Here is a 25,631-nt window from a genome sequence, read left to right as displayed (position 1 = left end):
AGGAAAAAAATGATAGGAAAATGGAACCATGGCTGACAAAACACATAAGGCAACTAGTCAAGAGGAAGAAGGAAGCATATGTTAGGTATAAGAAGCAGGAAGCAGGAGGGGCTCATAAGAAATATAGGGTAGCCAGGAAAGAGCTTAAGAAAAGATTTAGGAGGGCTCGAAGGGGGCATGAGAAGGCCTTGGCATGTTGGATTAAGGAGAACCCCAAGGCGTTCTATGCGTACGTGAAGAACAGAAGGATGACAAGCATGAAGGTGGGACCGCTAAAGGATAAAGAGGAGGCAGAGGAGGTTGGGGAGGTCCTAAATGAATACTTTGCTTCAGTATTCACAAGTGAAAAGGACATTGATCAGGGTGAGGTTGAAATAGAACAGGCCTGAGTGCTGGATAATGTGGAGATTAAGGAAGAAGAAGTGTTGGATCTTCTTTAAAAAATCAAGATTGGTAAGTCCCCAGGGCCAGACGTGATATACCCCAGGTTGCTGTGGGAAGTGAGAGAGGAAATCACTGGAGCAGTAGCTATGATCTTTGAATCCTCTTTGGTTGCAGGGGAAGTGCCGGAGGATTGCAGAATGGCAAATGTAGTTCCTTTGTATAAAATAGGTATTACGGAGAACCCTGGGAAATATAGACCGGTTAGACTCGTCTAACTGTACTCCCAGATACTTGTAGGTCTTAACCTGCTCCACACATTCTCCATTAATGATCACAGGCTCCATATGAGGCCTAGGTCTCCTTAAGTCCACCACCATCTCCTTGGTCTTGGTGATATTGAGACGCAGGTAGTTTGAGTTGCACCATATCACAAAGTCCTGTATCAGTTTCCTATACTCCTCCTCCTGTCCATTCCTGACACACCCCACTATGGCCGTGTCATCAGCGAACTTCTGCACATGGCAGGACTCCGAGCTATATTGGAAGTCTGATGTGTACAGGGTGAACAGGACTGAAGATGTTCTATAGGTCAGTTGTGGAGAGCGCCCTCTTCTTTGTGGTGGCGTGTTGGGGAGGCAGCATTAAGAAGAGGGACGCCTCACATCTTAATAAGCTGGTAAGGAAGGCGGGCTCTGTCGTGGGCAAAGTACTGGAGAGTATAACACCGGTAGCTGAGCGAAGGGCGCTGAGTAGGCTACAGTCAATTATGGAAAACCCTGAACATCCTCTACATAGCACCATCCAGAGACAGAGAAGCAGTTTCAGCGACAGGTTGCTATCGATGCAATGCTCCTCAGACAGGATGAAGAGGTCAATACTCCCCAATGCCATTCGGCTTTACAATTCAACCGCCAGGAGTAAGATATGTTAAAGTGCCGGGGTTGATTGTATTTAATGTATCTAAGTAAACTACTTAAGAACTTTTTAAAAGCTATTATTAATGCTTTTTGAGAGAGTGATTTAGATGCATATCATATTTTACTGAGTAATTTTATGTAATTAGTTTTGCTAAAACAAGTGTATGGGACATGGGAAAAAATGTTGAATTTCCCCATGGGGATGAATAAAGTATCTATCTATCTATCTATCTATCTATCTGAGTCTTACATCAGTGGTCTGAAAACTATTGGAAAGGATTCTTAAGGATAGGATTTATGAGCATTTGGAGAAGTACAGTCTAATCAAGGATAGTCAACATTGCTTTGTGAAGGGAAGGTCGTGCCTCACAAGCCTAATTGAGTTTTTTGAAGAGGTAACAAAAGAAATTGATGAGGGTAGGGCAGTAGATGTGGTCTACCTGGATTTTAGCAAGGCATTTGACAAGGTTCCCCACGAGAAAATCATCCAGAAAGTTATGAGGCATGGGATCAGTGGAATCTTGGCTGTTTGGATTTTAAAAAACTGGCTTACAGGAAGAAAGCAGAGGGTAGTAGTGGAAGGAACGTATTCTGCCTGGAGGTCGATGACTAGTGGAGTGCCGCAAGAATCTGTCCTGGGACCCCTGCTCTTTGTGATTTTTATAAATGACCTGGATGAAGAGGCAGAAGGATGGGTGAGTAAGTTTGCGGACGACACGAAGATTGGAGAAGTTGTGGATGGAGCTGTAGGTTGTCGAAGGTTACAGGAGTATATAGGTAGGATGCAGAGTTGGACAGAAAAGTGGCAGATGGAGTTCAATCCGGATAATTGTGAGGTGATGCATTTTGGAAGTTCAAACCAGAAGGCTGAGTACAGGGTTAATGGTCGGTTACTTAAGAGTGTGGATGAACAGAGGGACATTGGGGTTCAAATCCATACATCCCTCAAGGTCACTGCACAGGTTCATAGGATAGTTAAGAAGGCCTATGGGATGCTAGGCTTCATTAACAGGGGGACTGAGTTCAAGAGTAGAGAGGTCATGTTGCAACTCTACAAATCTCTGGTGAGACCACACTTAGAGTATTGTGTTCAGTTCTGGTCACCTCATTATAGGAAGGATGTGGAAGCTATGGAGAGGGTGCAGAGGAGATTTACCAGGATGTTGCCTGCATTGGAAAACAAGTCTTATGAGGCAAGGTTAGCAGAGCTGAGACTTTTTTCTTTGGAGCATAGAAGGATGAGAGGGGACGATAGAGTTCTACAAGATTATGAGAGGCATAGATAGGGTGGCTAGTCAGTACCTGTTTCCCAGGGCACAAATAGCGAACACCAGTGGGCATATGTACAAAGTTAAGGGAGGGAAGTTTAGGGGAGAAATCAGGGGTAAGTTATTACACAGAAGGTTGCGGGTGCCTGGAATAACTTGCCAGGGATGGTGGTGGAGGCTAAATCATTAGGGGTATTTAAGAGCCTCTTGGACAGGCACATGGATGAAAGAAAAATACAGGGTTACGGTGTAGCGTGCGTTTAGTACTTTTTTAAAGGAATATATGGGTCAGCAAAACATCGAGGGCTGAAGGGTCTGTACTGTGCTGTAGTATTCTAGTGTCTAGTGTCTGGCGTGGCTACAATCTCCCAAAAATGGCATCAGGATGTGCTGTTTCATGCCTGTGCATTCCATTACTCATGTCTGGAGTCGGCTTGACACTGCCAGAGGTGGGATGTATGCCTCTGAAAGCTGAAAACTCCCACGGCAGATAAAATGAATGACACCAGATCGCGGGTTGTTCCAGGTCAGGCGAGCAGAACTGGGACGGCAACACCAGGTTTGTACGCCACTAGGAGTTCATCATAAAGCACACTCCATCTCCTCTGCCTTTGAAAGACTCAACAGTCCTAATCTTGGTGGTGTATTGTGAAGCCAGCGAGCAGTATCGCTGTGACTCGGATGGTGGGGGATATCCAAGAATCCGGGAAACAAATAAAAACACACCTGGTCCTAATGTTCCTCTGGTACGGCAATCCACGACAATCGATTTTATTTACCAGAGACTGTACGCTCGCCAGCAAGATAGTTGGCATTGTTAGCCAGAACCGGAGGTACCCAATCAGGGGCCCTAAGACCCATTGCTGAATGGTAATTGGTCCAAGACATGAACAAAAGGTTGGGAACATCCTTAAACATCCTCTCTTCCGCTGTCTTAAAGGGAAGCAAAACTGAGACCGTCCGAGATCAGAATCAGAATCACATTTATTATCACCGGCATGTGACCTGAAATTTCTTAACTTAGCAGCAGCAGTTCAATGCAATACATAATATAGAAGAGAAATAAATAAATATAATAATAATAAATCAATCAATCGATCAATTACAGTATACATGTATTGAATAGATGAAAAAACGGGCAAAATACAGAAACACTGAATATTTAAAAAGTGAGTTAGTGTCCAAGGGTACAATGTCCATTTAGGAATCGGACGGCAGAGGGGAAGAAGCTGTTCCTGAATCGCTGAGTGTGTGTCTTCAGGTTTCTGTATCTCCTACCTGCTGGTAACAGTGAGAAAAGGGCATGCCGTGGGTGCTGGAGGTTTTTAATAATGGACGCTGCCTTTCTGAGAATCCAGTCCCCGAAGATGTCCTGGGTACTTTGTAGGCTAGTGCCCAAGATGGAGCTGACTAGATTTACAACCTTCTGCAGTTTCTTTCGGTCCTGTGCAGTAGCCCCTCCATACCAGACAGTGATGCAGCCTGTCAGAATGCTCCCCACGGTACATCTATAGAAGTTTTTGAGTGTATTTGTTGACATGCCAAATCCCTTCAAACTCCTAAAGAAGTATAGCCGCTGTCTTGCATTCTTTATAACTAAATCGACATGTTGGGACACGGTTAGATCCTCAGAGATCTCGACACCCTCTCTCCACTTCTGATCCCTCTATGAGGACTGGTATTTGTTCCTTTGTCCTACCCTTCCTGAAGTCCACAATCAGCTCTTTCATCTTAGTGGCATTGAGGCCAGATTATTGCTGTGGCACCATTCCACTAGTTGGCATATCTCACTCCTGTACGCCCTCTCGTCACCACCTGAGATTCTACCAACAATAGTTGTATCGGCAGCAAATTTATAGATGGTATTTGAGCTTTGCCTAGCCACACAGTCATGTGTATAGGGAGAGTAGAGCAGAGTTTACTCTGTTTATTCGCTTTCTCTGAGTAGTGATAGATATTTTAATCGCCTGTAAACGACGTTGCTTACTGTTTTGTCCATGGCTGTAGCTGTGGATTTCAGTTCTAGCAATCTAAAGCGGGAATATTTGATTTTTCCATCGGAGCTGCGCGCAAGAGTCGCCTCTCAATGGCGCCTCGGATGTGATCACTTCGATTCTTTCGTTTCGCGTTAAGGGATTGTCCATTTCCCCCCAAACCTGCTCCCTGGCCTGCTGACTTCCCTGGAGTTGCTTTTCTCCTGATCCATATTCCAGCAATACAGTTCCTTGGCTCTGTGATACAAGTATTACATAAGTGTCTGTGTGTGGAGCGTCAGCGTGAACTTCTCCAACAGACTCTTCCCTCCACACCCGTCCCTCACTGACCATGCGCGCATTTTGTTTACAGCCCATTCGCTCTGGAGAACATGGAGTTCTCGGCTCTCCCCCTGCTCTTGTTCAAACTCTTCGACAGGTTCGCGGCGCTGGCCGTGATCTGCACCGTCTTTTGCCTGGTCTTTGACTTCATGAAGAGGCGCAAGACGTGTGGGAACTACCCTCCCGGGCCCCGGGGCTTACCTTTCGTCGGGAACATCCTGCAGGTGGATCTGAGCAACCCTCACCTGTCATTCGCAAAGGTAAAGGCTGAGAGAGAGTGAGACTGTGTGAAGGAGGTGGCTCCCTCACCCCGGGACACCTTTAACCGTTCAGTTTCTTGTATGTTGTTGAGTTCCTCCTTTACACCCTTTCCCCTTGTATCCAGCAGTGTTCTTTCGCTCCCTATTTCACTTCAATATACGAGTTTTTAGTTCTCTGTTTCTTCCTTCGAGCTGGGACGGAATGTGAGGCAACACGAAGTTAAAAACTTGCAGAACCTGCAACGCAAAGAAAAGAGAACGCAGGAAATATTCAGCAGGAGAGGGAGGGGCAGGAGGAGGATATGATTTTTCATCAGAATCTACTCTCCGTTGGTTATCTCTAATTCGATCAATCAATTCTGTGTTTTTCCTATTTCGATTGTTATCCAGGTTGCCTTCTCCAGTTCCATTTTTTTTTCAATTACACCTTTTCCTTACTCTACTGTTACGTACCCCGTAACTGGGTCACTTACCAGCAAAGATAGAGAGGTCCGTTGAAGTCTGATGGTACTATTTTTAACAGTATTTATTGATAAAAATACACAAAAATAACATCGATGCAAGCATACAGATAATATACGTCGTCAATACTAAATCTAAAAGCACGGGTATAATAATAATCAATAAGAAATAGCTCTATCGTTGTCTAGGGGATAATGTATGGTCCGATGGAAATATAAAAGTCACTCAAGTTCATTCAAGCTGCAGGCTGCAGCCTTTGGTTGGAGTCAAGAGAGAGAGTTTAAACTTGCCCATTCCTTTTATGATGTCAATCCCTCGAGAGTCGTTGGGGCTGATTTCTCCTTTGTGTTAGCTAAAGCCGTTCTTCCGTGGCAAGGCCCACCAATTCCGAGGCAAATGGAAAAGGACGTACGTGGACTTTCCACCGGCTTTCGCTATTACGCTGTTACAGGATTTCTAGCGTGTCTTCTGGTGAGTCTGTAGGGGCCGTTCCCCAGACCCTCTTTTATCCCCACTCACGGGGTCTCAGATGTCAATCAGGGTGGAATGATGCCATCCCCCAACCAGCCCACGTTGCCTGAGGGCTTCCACGAAGCACAGTACTCAATACACAATTCCGTCTCCAAGAGACAATGGCCGTTTCCCGTAGCTTCATATCGCCGAGGGGCCAAGACATTCCAAACGCCTCTCTCTCATTTCCTGGGTCTCCTGACCTGAATTAATAGCGATCTTGCGATTCTCAAAAAGGAGGGGGCTACTTTGGGACCCTTCGTCCCCTCAGAGTTGGGCACAGGCATAACACTACATTGCCTAAATGCTGTGAAGCTATCCGAACGTCCAGTTTCTGGGGACGGGTAGGCAGTTTTAATGCCAGTGAGTTCAGGATTCCGTCTGCATGCAGGAGACGATAAATAATTGCGAGGGTCTCAGTCACTAGACCATCAGCTGGGACTCCGTGCACTCTGCAAAGGGGAGGGGGACGGAGATGGAATCCGCTTAACCCCAGATCCGACTGCAGATGGGATTCGGCGTGGATGAAGACAATTTGTAGCTAAGTCACAGTTTTCAATACCGGAAATTGTTCTGTTTTCTTGTCGGGTTGTTTTAATTTTTAACAATTGTATTTTGAATAAATTAATGGCTTAGATATTTTTAAAATTCCTTAAATATTTCTAAATGTTTGATTGTGAGGGAAAAGGAGGAAAATATCACCACCCAGTCATTAAAGCGTCTTGGGCTGAGGACCCTAGGCTCCACTGTGCTTCCTGTCAGATTATCCGAATTTTTCAACTAAAAGCAGGAGTCGGCCATTCAGTCCCTCGATCCTGCTGCACCATTCATTGATGGTGGATCTTTAACCTCAGCAGCTTTGTCCTCTGTTTGATTCCAGCAATCTACAATCTTAGTCTTGACTAATTTGAATAAAGATGTACAATCTCTCTCCGGTGTTGTGGAATTATATGCAGAATTAAAGGGCTAAAACCTACCTGACTTATTGGAAGCTTGACAAGTTGTGCTGTGAGAATAATGTATGAACAAAGAAGTGTTTGTTCCCTAAGAAGCTTCTCGGTATACCCTTATCAAAATATGTGATAACAATGTATATCAGCAGCTCCAAACTGTATTCTGGGCTCACTTGGCTGCAGATTTTCTGAAGCTTGGTGAGCGGAGACTCTGTGTGGCCAACTGAGATGCAAGCTTGCTAATAAACTGTATGTACTTTTGAGTAGACTGTGTTTGACAGTTATTCCTTGAATCGGATTCAATTCATCATAAAAAGTTCCATTGTGTGCTACAGAAAGTTTGATTTAGAATCCCCAAACCCACAGCTATAAACACTGCTTGGTTAATTGTACAGAGATAAAGTACATATGGACACAAACACAAGAGTTCCTCCAGCATTGTGTTTGTCGATAAGATTCTGGAGATGTTTGAAATCAAGAGCAAAACACAAAATGCTGGACAAACTCAGAAAGTCAGGCAGCATCTATGGAGGGGAGTTTCCTGAGAGCCTTCATCAGGATTGGCATTACATAAATAGACAAATGTGGCAAATAAAGAACTTGCCCAAAGTTCATTTCATTAATTGAAACGGGAGCAAATTACCACTGATCGTTTCAAAGGTATACAACCATGCTTAGCCAGGTTTACCTTTGTGATTGTGCTGGGTAATATTGGTCATTATTGTCTTGTGTACCAAGAAACTTATACTGGGACCAGACAGCATCCATCAGAATAGAAGGAGAAGTGAGTATGTGAATATCACGACAGGAGTCAGGTAAGGTTGTGTCTTTTCACCTGACGTATTCAACCTGTATAGTGAAAATATCTTGAGAAGTATCAAAGACATCAAAGGACTCACAATTGGAGGCCATAATATAAATAACATCAGATATGCTGATGACATCGTACTAATAGCTGACTCAGAAACAAAACTGCAAGAACTACTCACTATAGTGGCAGCAGAAAGTAATTGCAGAGGTCTCTCAATCAACACCAAGAAGACAGGAAGCATGGTCATCTCCAGAAAGACAAACATCCCACAATGTGTGATCAAGATCGGAAATACAAACATCAAACAAGTCAACAAATTCAGATACCTTGGCAGCCAAATGACAAGTGATGGCAGGTGTGACACAGATATCAAATACAGAATAGCAATGGCGAAAGAAGCTTTCCGGAAAATGAAGACCATATTAACAGACAGGAAGATGAGCATGTAGACTAAAAACAGAATACTGCAATGCTACATTTATTCTGTCCTGACTTATGGAAGTGAATGCTGGACCATTTCCCCAGCAATGGAAAAGAGACTAGAAGCAGCTGAATTATGGTTCTACAGGAGAATGTTAAAAATATCATGGACCACACACAGCAAATGAAGAAGTTCTCAGAAGAGCCCAAGCAGTTGGATCACTCATACCAACAATAAGAGAAAGACAACTCAGATTCCTAGGACTCATCATGCGGAAAGATGAACTAGAAAAACTCATACTCTCTGGAAAGATCGAGGGGATCAAACCTAGAGGAAGACCTCAGCTTATGTACATCAAAAGCCTAGTCAGGTGGCTACACATCAAGGACATGGAAGTCATCCAAAGAACAAGGGATAGATCTGTATGGAAAGCCATGGTCACCAACGTCCACATTGGATATGGTACCTAGACAGACAGACAGTACCAAGATACAATGAGAAATGTTGTCTGTGTAGCATGCTGACAAATCATGCCATAGATAATTACATCAGGGTAGTAAAAAAACAAATAGAAAATAGAATATAGGCTTAAACAAGTGCAGTGTAGGTAAACAAATGTGAGGTATATTGGCATTCCAGTGTTTATCATTCAATGTATGAGAGTGTCATTCTAGAGTCGAATAACACCAGGATAGAAGCTGTCATTGAGTCTGGCTATTCTCAAGCTTTTGTATCTTCTGCCCGATGGGAGAGGGGAGAAGTGAGAATGAATGGGGTGGGAGGGGCCTGAGATTGTGTTATGTGCTTTCCCGAGGCAGTAGGGAAGTGCAAACAGAATCACTAGGAGTGAAGCTGGTTTAAACAATAAACGGTGGTGTACCCAAAACTCTTAAATATCTTATGTGTATGATTGTTATATCCAGCTGTGATCCATTTGGAATGATGCTTTCTATGATGCATCTGTAAGAATTGGTGAGGGTCTTTGCTGACCTGCTGGATTTTCTTAGCCTTCTGAAGAAGTAGAGGCAGTGACGTGCTTCCTTGACCATGGCATTCACGTGGCAGGATCAGGACAGCTTGTCAGTGATTTTTACAACTAGGAACTTGAAGTTCTCAACCATCTCTATCTCAACACCACTGATACTGACAGAGGTGTGTACTTCGCCATACTTCCTGAAGTCAATGAAGTAAAGGTTGAAACTAATCACCCTCGCAGCTGTGAAAGTATGACAAGGTTTTTGACAAGTAGTCCAGACGGTGGGTTGAAGATTCTGCTTGAACAGTAATAATCCTGTGCAATTCTCAGTGGGCCGTGAAGATGTGAATTTGCCCTTTAGCAGACACTTCACCTTTATTTTCTGGATCATCTTGTTCTATAAGTGCTGTGTACTGGGTGTATTCAGAGTTCACTCTACTTTAAATCTGTAGCATCAAACTCTGATGTAAATATTGCCAAATACCAGCTCGGTTCGAGATTCCTTTTTTAGCCTGTTCCACCTTGAGGCCATGTGTTGGTTTCAAAAAAACATTTCTCTGCATGGTGGATCCCATGGGTAAAGCCAAGAGAGAGGATGTTAGTTACACAACTGGTTTCTTTGCATCAGGTGAGGAGTGGAGTAGTCCTTTGATGAAATCAATATTGAAACAATGCTTTAATACAGAAGGATATCATCGAAAATAAAGTAAGATTCTGCCTTGCATTTCTACATAACTCTTGTATGTCTCTTATGTTTCTGCAGCATATTTACTTTCTTATAATGTTAAAGAGGTTCAGTAAGTGACCAAACACTCTAACAAACTTCTACAGAAACACTTCTGAATGTGCTCTGAATGGTGGCATCATGGTCTGCTACAGCAATTTGAATGTGCTGGGATGTAAGAAGCTGCAGAGGGCAGTAACTCTGCACAGTGAGGCCCTGCCTCAAAAAGTCAGTATCTATCATCAGAGATCCTCACCACCCAGACCGTGCCGTCTTTTTTGCAACTACAATTAGGCAGGAGATACAGAAACCTGAAGTCCCACACCACAAAGTTCAATAACAGTTACTTCCCTTCCTCTATCCAGTTCTTGATTGAACCGGCACAACCCAAATCATTATTCAGTACAGCAACACTGTAACCATTTTTACATGTCACTAGATGGACTTTGGTCTTTGTTATAATTCTGCTATTTCTTGTATAATTTTACAGAAATTATGCTTTATTTGTGAATGCTGTTTCCCTACTGATACATGTCTATGATGTTGCTACAAGTAAGATTTTCATTGCCCTTGTGCATATGTGTCCTTATATACATGACAATATGCTTCAATTTGATTCTGAAGCAGTGCTTTTGTGGCAGGGTTGGGTTTTGCCCATCCAGGGATGGATAATGAGTGGGGAAACAATCGCACAAGGAATCCAGCCCACTTTTTTCGATGGTACAAGGGATGGAGACCAACAGCAACAAGGGTGCAAAATGTGGAGGTGCTGGATCTGACTGAGAACTCAGTGATGGTGCAGTCTCTGTTCTTTTCTGTGTTCGGTTCCTGAGAGTTACAGTAATGGCCTGGTGCTTTCTCCCATCATGTGTCCACTTTTAGCTGTGGAAGAAGTACGGCGATGTGGTGAGTTTAGAGTTTGGATGGAGAAACCTGGTGGTGCTGAGTGGCTACAAGACCCTGAAAGAGGCTCTGGTGAAGAAATCGGAAGATTTTGCAGATCGGCCATACTTTCCGATTTATGAGAAGTTCTTTCGGCAGCATGGTGAAGGTGGGTATGAACCAGGGTCCAGAGACTGACCTGTGCATTAGGTGGGAGGCATTGGGATAATTGGACTTCACATATTTTGGTAGAAGACCTAAACCCCACCACCAGAGCTTTGGGGCGGGGGGGGGGGGTTGTCATTGTGTCCAGTGCACCTCAAGGGCATTTGAAACCACTTCCTCAGGAAGATGAAATATTATTTAATTGGGGATGGGTTGAGGAATTTTGTTTCCCCCCATCAGACACACTAGTCACCAGAAACAATGAGTTCACTGTTAACGCCCAAACAACAAGCACACATTTTTCATTTGTTTAAACAGCTTTACTTTCAACATCTCCATTCAATACCGAATAGTCACCACCTTTATGTCTCATAATCCCGCTCCCTCCGCACCTACATAACAGGGAGAGTGTGTACGTATACAAAGTTGTTCCATTCACCAAATGAGCAGAACTGAACAATCTCCCATCCTTTTTATGTATATATTAAAAAAGCAAACTTGAAAACAAATTTAAAGACAATTCAAATGTCCATTAGGATATGGGAATTAGTTCTAATCCCTGAAGTTAATACAATTCTTAAGGTACCAAATGCCTTCACTAAGTGCCTTTAACAGCACAAGAGCTGGAGCTCCCTTTTTTGTGATACAGTCAGTTGGTTGTTACTTTCTGTGCTTGGACAAGTTCTTTGGTGCTGTTTAACTGTAGGTGAAGCCTCTTCTCTGTAACTGACTTGGTGGATTTGATGGCATGAACCAAAGAGTCATTGTCACAAGTTCTATGTACATTGTCCTCCTTTGGGTCACCATGGAAAAGCTCAGAATAAATTGTGGCCAGACAAACAGCATTGTCAATACCTTCAAACATTGCAAAGGTTCCACCTGCCAGCGTACTCCATACAACTCTTCAGATGCTTTCTGATTGCCAATGGAGAGGTGAAAATCTTCCCTCTTCTCCTGTCAGTACAATAAAATATCCCCCTTGAATTCCTCCGTCAGGGAGATTTCCAACTGAGGCATCACTGAAGACAACGAGCCTTGGTAAGCTATCTTTTTCAAGCTGTGAAAACTTCTAGACTACTTTTTCAGATTGAATTCTGCGCACTATAACTTGTTTGCCACATGTAAAGTTTGTACTGTGGCATTTTTTTGTGTTGGATGCCAAGTTGCAGGTATTACACATGATGTCAGGTCTGCTGTGACTTGCCACCCATAGAACCTGACCATTCTTTGACTCAAGTTGCCCCGCTTCAGCTTCACTGAGGGGTGAATCCCGTTGTGTGGCACATGAGGATTCCAAGCGGATTGTCGGAAGCTTTCTTGTTGCAGTTGTACTGTTCCATCAACAGAAAGGATGTCTATCCCTACATAGAATCTGTCATGTTCCAACCTGAAAGGCTGAATTTAGCTGAAGGATAACTGTTTGGCTAAGTTTTGTCAGTCTCCCTTATGAAGTCATCTACATGACACACAAATTTTCCAATCACATGATATCCTGAATCTTGCCAGTAAAGAATAGCTGGATCCACTTAGACCATAAGGCCATAAGACATAGCAGGAGAATTAGGCCATTCGGCTGAATGAGCCTGCTCCGCCATTTAATCATGGCTGATCTTTCTTTCCCCTTCTCAGCCACCCTCCCAGGCCTTCTCCCCATAACCTCTCAGCAGACCAGGCAAGTTCTATGGAGTTGACTGTTCTTTTTCCACAAAGGCTGCCTGGCTTGCTGAGTTCCTCTAGCATTTTGTGTGTGTTGCTCGTGTTTCCAGCATCTGCAGATTTTCTCCTGTTTGTGTTCCCCATAATCCCTGATGCCATGTCTAATCAAGAACCTAACAAGCTCTGCCTTAAATACACCCCATGACCTGGCCTCCAGAGCTGCCTGTGGTAACAAATTCCACAAATTCACCATCCTCTGGCTAATTTCTCTGTATCTCTGTTTTAAATGGATGCCCCTCTATTCAGAGGCTGTGCCCTCTTGTCCTAGACACCCCACCATGGGAATTATCCTTTCTATATCTACTCTCTCTGGGTCTTTAAACATTTGAAAGTTTTCAATGAGATCTCCCCCACCATCCTTCTAAATTCCAGCAAATACAGACCCAGAGCTATCAAATTTTACTTGCATGATAACCCTTTCTTTCTGAGAATCATCCTTGTGAACCTCCTCTGGACCCTCTCTGGGCCAGCATATCTTTTCTTAGATCAGGAGCCCAAAATTGTTCACAATTCTCAAGGTGAGTCCTCATCAGTGCCTTATAAAGCCTCAGCATCACATCCGGCTCTTGTATTCTAGACATCTTAAAATGAATGCTAACATTGTACTTGCGTTCCTCACCACCAACTCTACCTGCAAGTTAACCTTTAGGGTATTCTTGTGACATCTTTCCACCTGTTTCCAACATAATTTCCTTGACCTTTTTATACCAGTACAGAGATGCATCAGCTAGACCATACACACACTTTTTGAGTTTGCAGGGTATTCCTTTACTTCTGGCCTTAGGGTGGGGGGAGTTTAATGCAAACATCACGTGACAGCTCCACTCCCTGTAAGAATGTGGATTTCATATCCATGCAATGGGGTTGCCAATGCTTTTGACATATCACTGAGAGAAGTAGTCGGAGAGACTCTGATGCACATGTTGGTGAGTTTCTTTGGAGTTCTTCTATGTACGGTTCCTCAAAACCTTTAGCAACCAGATGTTGGTAAAATTCCTGTCATGAATCTTTCAGGGTGCACACCAATATTGCAGATGTTGTATTTTGGCCAATGTCTCTAGCTTCCTCAAACACTACATTATATCTCCAATTTCTCATTTCATCTTGTTTTGTAGATTCAAACGACATCTCTTTAGTTACTTGTACATCTTTGTCTTGATATTTCTCAGATGGCCCAGCCTGATTCAATATGAAGTCTGCCTACACGTGACATGTTGACTGACCTGCAGTGCCAGCAACCGTGACTGGTGCTAGGTAATTCAAGTTGTATCAACTTTTGTCACTCCCAGTGGCTTTGCCTGCTCATACTAAGATTTCAGATTTGTCTGAGATACCAGTGTTTTGGTCTACTAATCTCACAGTTTGTCCTGTTTTAAGACCAAAACTTCCATGTTATCTTTGCACTTGTCATAATTTCTGTTCAAGTAAGTCTGTTGAATTCTCAACTGCACTCTTTTCTGCACTGTCTGTGCCACCGTTGAACAACTCTATTGGGTCCCCAACTGCACTCTCTCCCGTACTGTCTGTGCCACCATTGAACAACTCTGTTGGGTCCCCAACTGCAATCTTTTCCGCACTGTCTGTGCCAGCATTGAACAAGTATATTGAGTCACTAACTGCACTCTCTTCCGCATTGTCTGTGCCACCATTGAACAACTCTATTGGGTCCTTATCTGCACTCTCCTCATCCCTGTCTGTGCAACATGACCATGTGCTAGGTAAGTGCTTTTCATTTTTTGTCATTCTCCGTGGAGTTCTGATGGTCTTCAGTTTATGTTTTTTGTAGTCTGGAATGATGTACTTTCACATATGTATCTCCATGTCTCACGAATACCACAACTTCATCCTGACCAGTGACAACTCCAGGAACTCTCCGTTTTGTACAGTCTGATCTCTTGTAATACACATTGGCCCCTGTGTCATATTTTCCATTTGTAGGATGGACGTGTGCCCTCAGTGCTCTTTGAATTCTCTCTGAACACTCTGCTTCAGTGAAAGTCTTCCTTGATGCATGCAGTGCTGAAATGCGTTTCCCAACTCATTGACTGCTTGCAGTGCAAGTGGTCTGTCAACCAGTACAGAGGGATGTTTTGGATTCTGGCCAAACACCAATTGATGCGGGCTATGGCCGTGTACATTGTGCATGGTATCCTTTGCCTTGAGGACTCAGTCCAGGGCTGTGTTCCAACCACAGCCATTGCTTTTATTTGCCTTTGGCCTTTTCAGTAAGCGTTTGATTGTGTCGCTCCAGAAGTCCATTACTTCAAGGACTATATGCCGTTGTTGTCTTTGTTTCAATGTTAAAGTACTCTGCCATCTCTCTGAATTCATCATTATTAAATTCACCACCATTATCATTGAATACTTTCCGAGGTGGACCGTGCACACTTATCCAGGAATGGATGAAGTGTCTTTACAATCTCTGAGGATCTCTTTGTGTTTACATTGCTACCAGCACTGAAACGTGTGAGCCGATCAGTGATGTGGAGATGTTGCTCCAGTTCATGTAGGTTTATGGCTGCTGTTTTACTGTATTCAGACCAGCCACAGGCTTGGGCAGTCTCACAGCTCCCAATCATCTGCTTTACAATGGAAAAATCATCTGCTTCTTTGTTTCCTGAGCCGTTTCTGAAGTCCATCAGTTGAAGTTTGTCCAAACCGCTTGTGAAGTTTGAGCAACACCTTGCATTTCTTATCTCTGGTCATGTTGTGTGTGACATTTAGTACTTCATTCTCACAGTGTCTTTACCTGGAATGTAATACCCAGAGCTGCTGAGCTCAAGAGCCACCGGCTGTTAAAACATCATTGCCTGGTCATTCTCCATATCCAGTAATGCTCTTGCTTTTGTTGGGGAATATTTACTCAAGAGTAATGGAATGTTCAATAGCAGCATCTCCGTTTCAATGTAACCTTATTTCTGCCCTATTTTTGCAGGAATTTTCACTCTTTTGGTGGAATGTATGATCATTCCATCTCCAAATTTGAATGCTTTGTTATTGAGTGTATCTGTGTTCACCGGTTTCTGCACTTCATTCTGGTCTTGTTCACTTACATAGCTCCCAAGTCATTTTTCTCCACACAATGTGCATGTGCATGCTGTATTAATAACAGCAGATCCTAGAGATTCCATCATCAAAATCTCTGCCTCAGATGTCTCTGCATTAGACCATAAGACATAGGAGCAGAATTAGGCCATTTGGCCCATCGAGTCTGCTCCACCATTCAATCATAGCTGATCCTATTTTTCTCTTCCTCAACCCCATTTGCTGGCCTTCTCCCCGTAACCTTTGCTGCCATGTCCAATCATTAGTAAGTGATTCCTTCACAAACGGTGATATGGCACTGTTCTACATCTTCAGATTTGTTATTTCCTTCAGTTAGCCTAACGTTTTAGCTTCTGCGTGGACGGTTTCTTGCCCAGTGGTAAATACTTTGACATACCACACATTTCGATACCCGTCATACTTGTTTATTGGATTTGTGCCAGGTAATGGTATCCTTGCCTGGTCTCCCTGAGGGCAGTGAAGTATGCCATTTCCTGACTCAAACTAATTCCAACTAGTGGCCTTGTCTCCAAAAATCTTCTTCAGTGCTGATTTCATAGATGCAAATGTAAGTTCTGTGCATTCAGATAACTCGAGCTGTCTGTCCTTTATGTCTAGACACGCAGTGTCCAATAATTTAAAAGCTAATACAGCATCAGGAAATTCCATTTTGTATTTACACATGCAGTGCACTTTGTTCAAAGTCATATTTTCAGCCATATTTTTAGAATTATCTTGATAAATTTTGTCAAAGTCTGAATATGCCTCATAAATTTGATCCTTTTCCATCCTCAAAAAACAGAGTTAAGTGTATCTGGTAGCATATACCCATCACGGTTTCTCTCGTTCTCCCTGAAAGCAACAACGCAACAGCCAAGGCTTGCTTCATCTTCTCTAGTTCCATAACACAAGTCCATATTCCAATTTCATTTTTCCAGCTTTCATAAGGCTCGGTCTATTCAAATGCTGGTGGGATCCTCTTATTGAAAACCATCCTTTGCTGGCACTGTTAATGCCCAAACAACAAGGGCACATTTTTCTTTTGTTTAAACGACTTTACTTTCAATGTCACCCTTCAGTATCTGAGGACTGCCACCTTTACACCCCATAATTCCCCTCCCTCCACACAGAGAGAGTGCACGCATTCTAAATACTTACATAGTCCACACAAACAGAACTCAACATTCAGTACCACTGTGTATACTGTGGTCCCTGGATTTCTGGTTGTAGTTCCCCTGGACACACTGGCTCCCGTCTCACTGAACACACAAAATAATATGGCCCAGAAGGGGCAAGAACTTGTTTCTGTTGATGATATATTACAATAGATTGCAGGTAGGAATGATCTGGGTGATCCACCTTTGCATGTTAATCCAGTCTTGTTACTCCACTCTGCTCAAAATATCATGCTCATTCTTTAGGATCCAGGTGAATATCTAATTGTAAATTAAAATGAATGTCTTAGAAATCAATGAACACAGAAGCAGGCCATTCAGCCCATAATCTCCATGGTGATAATCCATGCTAACCCATTTCCCAGTACTTAGTCTGTAGCCTTCTCTACCTTGCTATTTCAAGTGCTCATTTTGATACTTGTTGAAGGACTGGTTGAAAATGAAGATGAATGAAATGACATTCCTGTTACACCCATCCAGGTATCGTGCTTGCAAAGTACGGAGACTGGTGGAAACAGCAAAGGAAATTTTCACTCTCGACCCTGAAGAACTTTGGGCTCAGAAAGAAGTCCCTTGAATTGCGAATTGTGGAAGAGGCTGAATTTTTAATTCAAGGTTTTGAAAGTGAACAAGGTGGGTGATCCTGAGGAAGCAACTGCTGTTCTTCGATCCTGTGCTACTGTTGGTGTCTGGCACCTTGGTAAACCCAGTGTGTCACAGAAGGACAGCAGGGCAGGGTCGAGCACCTGCAGTTCGGGTAATTGGTTTATTATTGTCACACTCAGATGGTGGTGTGAGTGTGGAACGAGCTGCCAGCAGAAATGAAAGATGTAGTTTCAATTGCAACATTTAAGAGACATTTGCACAGATATATTGATGAGAGGGGTGTGGAGGGCAGAGATCTGATGCGGGTAGATGGACTAGACAGAAGGCCAAATTTCTATGGGTTAGATGGGCTGAATGGCCTGTTTGGGTGCTGTAGTTCTCTATGGGATGTACTAAGATACAGTCTAATGCTTTGTTTTCTTGCCATCCATCCATACAGACCATTTCATCACACCAAGGGAAAATACAACAATGCAGAATGTAGTGTTACTGTGTCAGAGAGTGCAGTGCAGGTAGGCAATAAGGTAGATTGTGAGATGAAGAAATCATCTGATTATACAAGAGGCCCATTCGATAGACACACAACAGTGAGATAGAGGCTGTCATGGAGTCCGGAGGTATGTACTTTCAAGCTTTTAGACCTGCTGCCCTCTCCACTCTCCTCTACATGGGCATTTCAAAGGGATTGACCATTTCAACTCAAATCATCTCCAGTTTCCATGTGTTTTTGCCAATGGAAAGAGGGGCTTTGGAGTCAGAGCTATCACCCAGGATGGAGGATGTGTTAATGTTTAATCTGTCCCTTTAAGGTGTAACAGGCCCTCCTGTAGAGGAATGAAGCTCTGTCAGCAGCTTCTGTTGGTGTTTGGAAGCAACTGGCAACTATTTCTATTGATGTTGCCCTTCCATCAAAGTGAGGTAGCTCCAAACTGCTTCATAGGAGAGTACCTAGACCAAAAACATTGATTTAATCAACAGAGATACATTAGGACATGTGACTGAACACTAGGTCAAAGGTTCCCAGAGGTTCAGAGCTGGAAGCGACCTGGGTGAGTAAATGTGCAGAGAGGGAACAGAAGTATCCCTCCATCTTGGTCAATTTGAACTTTGACTTCTCCCTACAACTTTGGATATCTTTGTTATCAAGAACCTATCGACCTTCACGTTAAATATACTCACTGACTTGGTCTCCACAGCCATCTGTGGCAATGCACTCTACAGATTCATCACACCCTGGTAAAGAAATTCCTCCTCGTCTCTGTTCTAAAACAGTGTCCTTGTATTCCTGGGCTGAGCTCTCTGGTCCTAGACTCTCCACATCCACTCTGTCTAGGCTATTCAATATTCAATAGGTGCCAATTAGATCCACCTTCATTCTTCTAAACTTCAGCAAGCACAAGCCTAGAGCCATCAAACGCTCTTCATATATTAACCCTTTCATTCCTGGGATCATTCTCATGAATCTCCTCAATGTCAGCACATTCTTTCTTAGATAATTGACCCACAGCTACTCTCAAAAGTCCAAGTGCTGCCTGGCCAATGTTTTATAAAGCCTCAACAGCACATTTTTAACTTTTATATTCAAGTTGTCCCAAAATGAATGTTAACATTGCATTTGTTTTCCTTACCACCAACTTAATCTGCAAGTTCACATCCTGCACTAAGACTCCCAAGTCTCTCTGCACATCTGATTTTTGAATTCACTCCCTGTTTAGAAAATTGTCTATGCCTTTATTTGTTCTTCCAAAGTGCAATACCACACACTTCCCTACCCTTCTGTCACTTCTTTGCCCATTCTTACAAACTGTGCAAGTCCCTCTGCAGACTCCCTGCTTCCTCAACACTATTTGCCCCTCCATCTATCTTTGTATCATCCACAAACTTGGCCACTAAGCCATCAATTCCATTATCCAAATCATTGACATATAATGTGAAAGAAAGCAGTCCTAACACTGATCCCTGTGGAACACCAGTATTCACCAATAGCCGACCAAAATCCACTGACTGCTCTGTCAGCCTTCCTGTTATTTTTGCTAAAGAATTCCACAGATTTGTCAGGCAAGATTTTTAAGGAAACCATGCTGATTTCAAAGGTATAGGTAGAGGGAGAGTTCCCAGAGGGAAGGTTGCGTAAAATAATGGATAAAAACAAGTCCCACATCCTTCTACTAATTGATGCAATGGATTAACAAAACAACAGAGTACACAATAATTAAAACAGTAACAAGTCTCACACCCTTCTGCTCATCGAGGACTCTAATTTATGATGACGAGCCTGGAGACTGTTAGAGGCCCTTTGTGCCGATTGCCATTCAGGTCCAAGGACAAATTTCTGATGAATTTGCACACTTAAGTCAGGTCAAGTCAAGTCATTTTTTATTGTCATTTCGACCATAATTGCTGGTACAGTACACAGTAAAAACGACACAATGTTTTTCAGGACCACGGTGCTCCATGAAACAATACAAAAACTACACTGAACTACATAAAAACAACACAGAAAAAACTACACTAGACTGCAGACCTACCCAGGACTGCATAAAATGCACAAAACAGTGCAGGCAATACAATAAATAATAAACAAGACAATAGGCACAGTAGAGGGTAGTAAGTTGGTGTCAGTCCAGGCTCTGGGTTTTAAGGAATCTGATGGCTTGGGGGAAGAAACTGGTATAATTAAGAAAGCCCACATTTTTTAAATCTATGCATACCTGTCAGCTACAATTCTAAAATTAATTAGTTTTTAATGATTGATACAGAGGGAGAATTCTACATTCCCACTGAACAAGTGTCAGTTGTTTTCAAAAATTTTATCAGTGAAGGCTTTCTTTTGCCAACTGAAGTGCTCATCCTTGAGAAAGAAATCAAGTTATCACATTCCCTTAATGGTTTACATTTGTATACTCCAAGGCCTTTGACAAAAAGGTTGAGAATGTTGTGGATAGTGCAAGGGCTGACAGAGGTTACAGCAGGACATCGATAGGATGCAAAACTGGGCTGATAAGTGTGAGGTGGTTCATTTTGGTTGGTCAAGTATATAGTATTAATGGTGAGACTCTTGGCAGTGTGGAGGATCAGAGTGATCTTGGGCTACGCAGGTTGACTTTGTGGTTAAGAAGGCATACAGTGCATTGGTCTCCATCAATCGTGGGTTTGAGTTTAGGAGGTGAGAGGTAATGTTGCAGCTGAATACAGTAGGACCCTGGTCAGACCCCACTTGGAGTACTGTGCTCAGTTCTGGTCACCTCACTTTAGGAAGGATGTGGAAACCATAGAAAGAGTGCAGAGGAGATTTGCAAGGACATTGCCTGGATTAGGGAGCATGCCTTATGAAAATAGGTTGAGTGAACTCGGCCTTTTCTCCTTGGAGAGCGTAAACTTTTAAGGTGCTTGGAAGAAGGTACAGAGGAGATGTCAGGGGTAATTTTTTTTATGCAGAGTGGTGAGTGCATGGAATGGGCTACCGCCAATGGTGGTGGAGGCAGATAGGATAGGGTCTTTTAAGAGTCTCCTGGATAGGTACATGGAGCTTAGAAAAATAGAGGGCTATGGGTAACCGTAGGTAATTTCAAAGTAAGTACATGTTTAGCACAACATTGTGGGCCAAAGGGCCTGTATTGTGCTATAGGTTTTCTATGTTTCTATGCCTCATGGATGAATCAAGACCTTGTGCTGTACTTACCTTTCCAATGGACAGGCTTGTTCATTATGAGTACTGTGAACAGACTGCTCCATTCCAAGTAAAAAGACTTGTTTTAACCCTCTCCTTACACAGTGTCCCAAAATGACTGGAAATGGGAGCTTTCCAATTAGATAACAATGAGCAGCTAGTGCAGGCCTTAATGGAAATGTTTCAATTGCAAAGCTCTTGTTTTCTGTCAGCTGACAAATCTCTTTAAGTAGTCTGTTACCTGTGCAGTTTCAAAATCTGCTTGTTATATTGAAATAACTTTTTTACCATTTATTCAGGTCGTCCTTTTGATCCACATTTTCATTTAACTTATGCAACCTCAAATATTATCTGCTCAATTATCTTCGGCAAACGCTTTGACTACGGTGATGAAAAGCTCCTTCGACTTTTGCACATACTTGAAGAAAGCTTTGTGTTGGAAGGTGGATTTTGGGGTCAGGTAAGGAAGACTGTTCATTCAATAATGAACAAACACTTGTGGACATTGTATGCTTCTGCCTTATTAGTCAGCCTCAAATGTCCAAATGATGGTAGTGGAAAGAGAAGAACTGAGGTGGACAACCTGCAGCTGATCCTACCAGTTCTGATACAAACAGAAGAAGCAAGTTATCTGAAACTGTTGTATTTGATGTTGGGTCCAGAAGGTTGGAACAGGTCTGTATGGAAGATGTTAAGCTAATGGTGGGCCCCATTATAACAGTGCTGGAAGCCACAGATAAATAGTTAGTGCGGGGTCTTAAGCAGTATTTTTTCTAACTCCACTAACACTGCCTGATCAGCTGCACATTTCTTGCAGCTCTACATTTCACATCCTCTGCCTGCCCCTGTTTTCGCTCTTTCTCAGCTCTGAAGTTTTCTGGACATCCAGCACAAAGTCTGCCTTTCTTACAGTGGGTCCTGCCTACTGATTGTTTCTGCATTTTCTGCTTTCACTTCAGATTTCCAGCATTGTGGGTTTTTGATTTTTCAAAATCTGTGTGGTTGGACATCTTGTAAAATATTAGCAAGTGTCAGCAAGGAATTACTTAAAGGAATGACAGCGTGGTTGGAATCTGATTAGACTCTCAGAAGTTGAGATTGTGCTGCTCACAATGAAGAACTGCACCATGTGTCCTGAAGGCAGTGGAGTGGGAGGTCAGTGGTAACTCAAGTTATTCTGGTGTGGGTTCCCATCAGGCTCAGCATTACCTGCATTACAAGCAGGCAGACCCTCTTCCAAGTAAGCATATTCCCGTCCCTTGTGATAATCCTGCCCCACATGAAGGGAGATGGCAGAGAAAGTGCTGCTGCCACTATTGTACAATAATCTTAGTTGTAGGCCCTCATTCCTTGGTTGATCACACCAGGAATATCCCAAACTATCTGATATATTGGAATCCAAACATGCGAAAGTGTTAGAAAAGTATCACAATCCAGGCAATTATTGTAACAATCCTGTGAATCTTGATGATATTTAGAACAACAGTAGTATTTATTCTGAGTAAAGAAATTAAATAGATCATTTAAAAAAAAATAAAAACATAAAATGCTGGCAGAACTCAGCAGGCCAGACAGCATCTATGGGAGGAGGTAGTGACGACGTTGCGGGCCGAAACCCTTCATCAGGAGGGTTTTCACGTCGTCACTACCTCCTCCCATAGATGCTGTCTGGCCTGCTGAGTTCTGCCAGCATTTTGTGTTTTTATTTATTTCCAGCATCTGCAGATTCACTCATGTTGCCTTTGAGATCATTTAAAAATCTGCTTTTGTAATTCTAATGGGGCAATCAGTGACCTGTGTTGTAAGTTCAACCAATCTGGCAAATTAATAGATATATTCTCAAAAAGGCGTAAAGCTTGGTATTATCTGAAAATAATGTTTGCAAACCAATATGTTAGGGTTCATTAATAGATATGATAATTGATATTGATAGTTGGTAATGAAATGGATGTCAGTTGGTAAAACCTTTGCGTTAGTTTTTATTTGTGAAGATGGTTGTCAGTTGTGGGAAATTTCAGATCCATCTCATCACTGAAAAAATTGAGGTAAGAAGGGATGATAGATGGAGGGGGAAGAGTAGGAAAAGCGACAGAGGCTGGGAGGTGATAAGTGGAGGTGACAGATGCTTGAATCTGATGGGAGAGTCAAGTGTAGCAAGGAACTATGTGTGGGAAGTGAGGAGTGGACCAGGGTGACTGTGACTGATGAGTAGATGGATTAGGTGGAATAAGGGAAAGAAACAATGTGAAAGGGCACTATTTCCCCTCTCCCCTCCTCATTCTGCCCATCCCTCACCTGGATCCAGCTAATGTTTGCCAGTTCTTGCTCCACCCCATCACTTCACCTCCTTTACCAGCTATCTTTCAATCCAGATGAAGGGTCTCAATATTAGACCACACACACACACACACACACACGCACACACACGCACACACACTCACACACACACACACACGCTCGCACTCGCACACACACACTCACTCACACACTCACACACACACTCACACACACACACACACGCTCACACTCGCACACACACACTCACACACACACACACTCTCACACACACTCACACACACACTCACACACACACACACACACACACACTCTCACACACACTCACACACACACTCACACACTCACACACACACACGCTCACACTCACACACACACACTCACACACACACTCACACACACTCACACACTCACACACACACACATGCTCACACTCGCACACACACACTCACACACACGCTCACACACACACACACACTCACACACACTCACACTCACTCTCTCAACATTGCAGTTGTTTCAGTCTGTCAACTGAGACTTCATTTTGTCCACAAACTGGGTGCCCTATCTACTCTGGCTTTCTCCCTAAAATGAACTGACTGACAGGACCCAGCTACCCCCTTCCATTTCTTGATTTTTAGTTGTGTTTATCAGACTCCTCTCACTAGGGCAAACATTATGACATGTTCCACGTAGATTGAATTTATTTGTTTATTTATAGAGATACAGTGTGGAATATGCCCTTCCAGTGACTTTGTGCCACACTGCCCAGCAATCTCCTGATTTAATCCTAACCTAATAACGGGACAATTTACAATAGGCAACTCTGCCTATCTTACCCTGCCTTGATTCTGTACCTTAACCTTTCGTTTACTAACTGGTATGTCTTTGCACTGTGGGAGGAATTTTTCTTCTATTTAAATGTGCCAACAATCACTCAGAGAATGATAGAGCCTCCAGGGCCATCTTCCTCTGCTAGGAAACACCAGACTGCCGTGGTAAGGCTGAGCTCACTTACTGACGTCCAGTCACCACGTGAACCCTCTCCTTTGCTGACTGATTGACACAAATGCTGTGGGAGATTTCAGTTTAATGTCCAAACTGTGAAGGTTGAAAACTGCAGTTTTCCTTCTACCTACTTGTTCAACCTCTGAATCAGCTGCTGTTCACCACCTACACTCACCCTTTGGACCAGTTGATCAAAGTTTGCCCTGTCCTGGCTCGGATACAACAAATATTGCCACACAAGCACAGAAGGTTAGATGCTGCACTTTTAGAAAGCCCCCTTAATCTCTCATACTTGCGACTTTGGTGCCAGATTAATTGGTTTTCCCAGCCATGAGATACTTTATAAAATAAATTTGGCACAGTATCTTGTCCAGTGAAGTTTAAAGGGAGTGCAGGAAGTGGATTCAGAGATTCATGGGAACAAAATGCTGTCGGAGGAACCCCATAGGTCAGGCAGCATCTGTGGAGGGAAATGGAAAGTTGTTGTGTCAGGACAAAGTACTACACCTGGTACCTCTCTCCAACTCTTTTGCTGCTATATTGACAACTGCTTTGGTTTATTTCCTGCGCCCATACAGAACTTGTCAACTTCAACAACTTCTCTATCACCCTACCCTTAAATTAACTTGGACTATTTCCTACACCTCTCTATCTGACCCTGATCTGTCTCCATTTCAGGAGAGAAACTATCCACTGATATTGGCTACAAACCCACTGACTAAGAATCTAGTTGAAAGTCTTGACTGGAAATCCCGATTGTCCTTTTCCCTCCATGGATGCCATATAACACATTGAGCTCTCCAGCAGTTTGTTCTTCATTCCTGATTGCAGCATCTGCAGTCTCTTGTGATTTTGCTTTCAATGGAATGAAGGAATCTGGACTCCAGTGAGTTTAACAGACATGGGGGAACTGGGAGCTCCTGTGAGTGGAAGGAACTGTGAAACCAGGGCTCCATTGTATTAGAGGGGTGCTGGCCCAGGGACTGTGGGAATCAGTACCTGGTGAGCCAGAGCCTAAGCCATTGTGTTTACCAATAGATTATTGGATCCAGCTTCACCAGCTCTACC

The 25,631-nt window shown here is 43.1% G+C and overlaps 1 protein-coding gene across 1 annotated transcript in view; it reads left to right on the top strand.

Annotated features, from left to right (window-relative positions):
* Positions 1-4,766: 4,766 nt before the first annotated feature.
* Positions 4,767-25,631, top strand: part of LOC140731858 (cytochrome P450 2D3-like) — a 37,525-nt gene continuing 16,660 nt past the window's right edge. Inside the window, exons 1-4 of the mRNA XM_073053779.1 lie at positions 4,767-5,144; positions 10,884-11,052; positions 17,465-17,617; positions 21,560-21,720. Coding sequence (XP_072909880.1) covers positions 4,935-5,144; positions 10,884-11,052; positions 17,465-17,617; positions 21,560-21,720 — 693 coding nt within the window. The 5' untranslated portion in view covers positions 4,767-4,934. The remainder of the gene's footprint in view (positions 5,145-10,883; positions 11,053-17,464; positions 17,618-21,559; positions 21,721-25,631) is intronic.

Source organism: Hemitrygon akajei, chromosome 8 (genome assembly GCF_048418815.1).
Source record: "Hemitrygon akajei chromosome 8, sHemAka1.3, whole genome shotgun sequence".
Lineage (NCBI taxonomy): Eukaryota > Metazoa > Chordata > Chondrichthyes > Myliobatiformes > Dasyatidae > Hemitrygon > Hemitrygon akajei.
The sequence above is the reverse complement of the archived record's forward strand: the minus strand, read 5'-3'. Positions and strand labels throughout refer to the sequence as shown.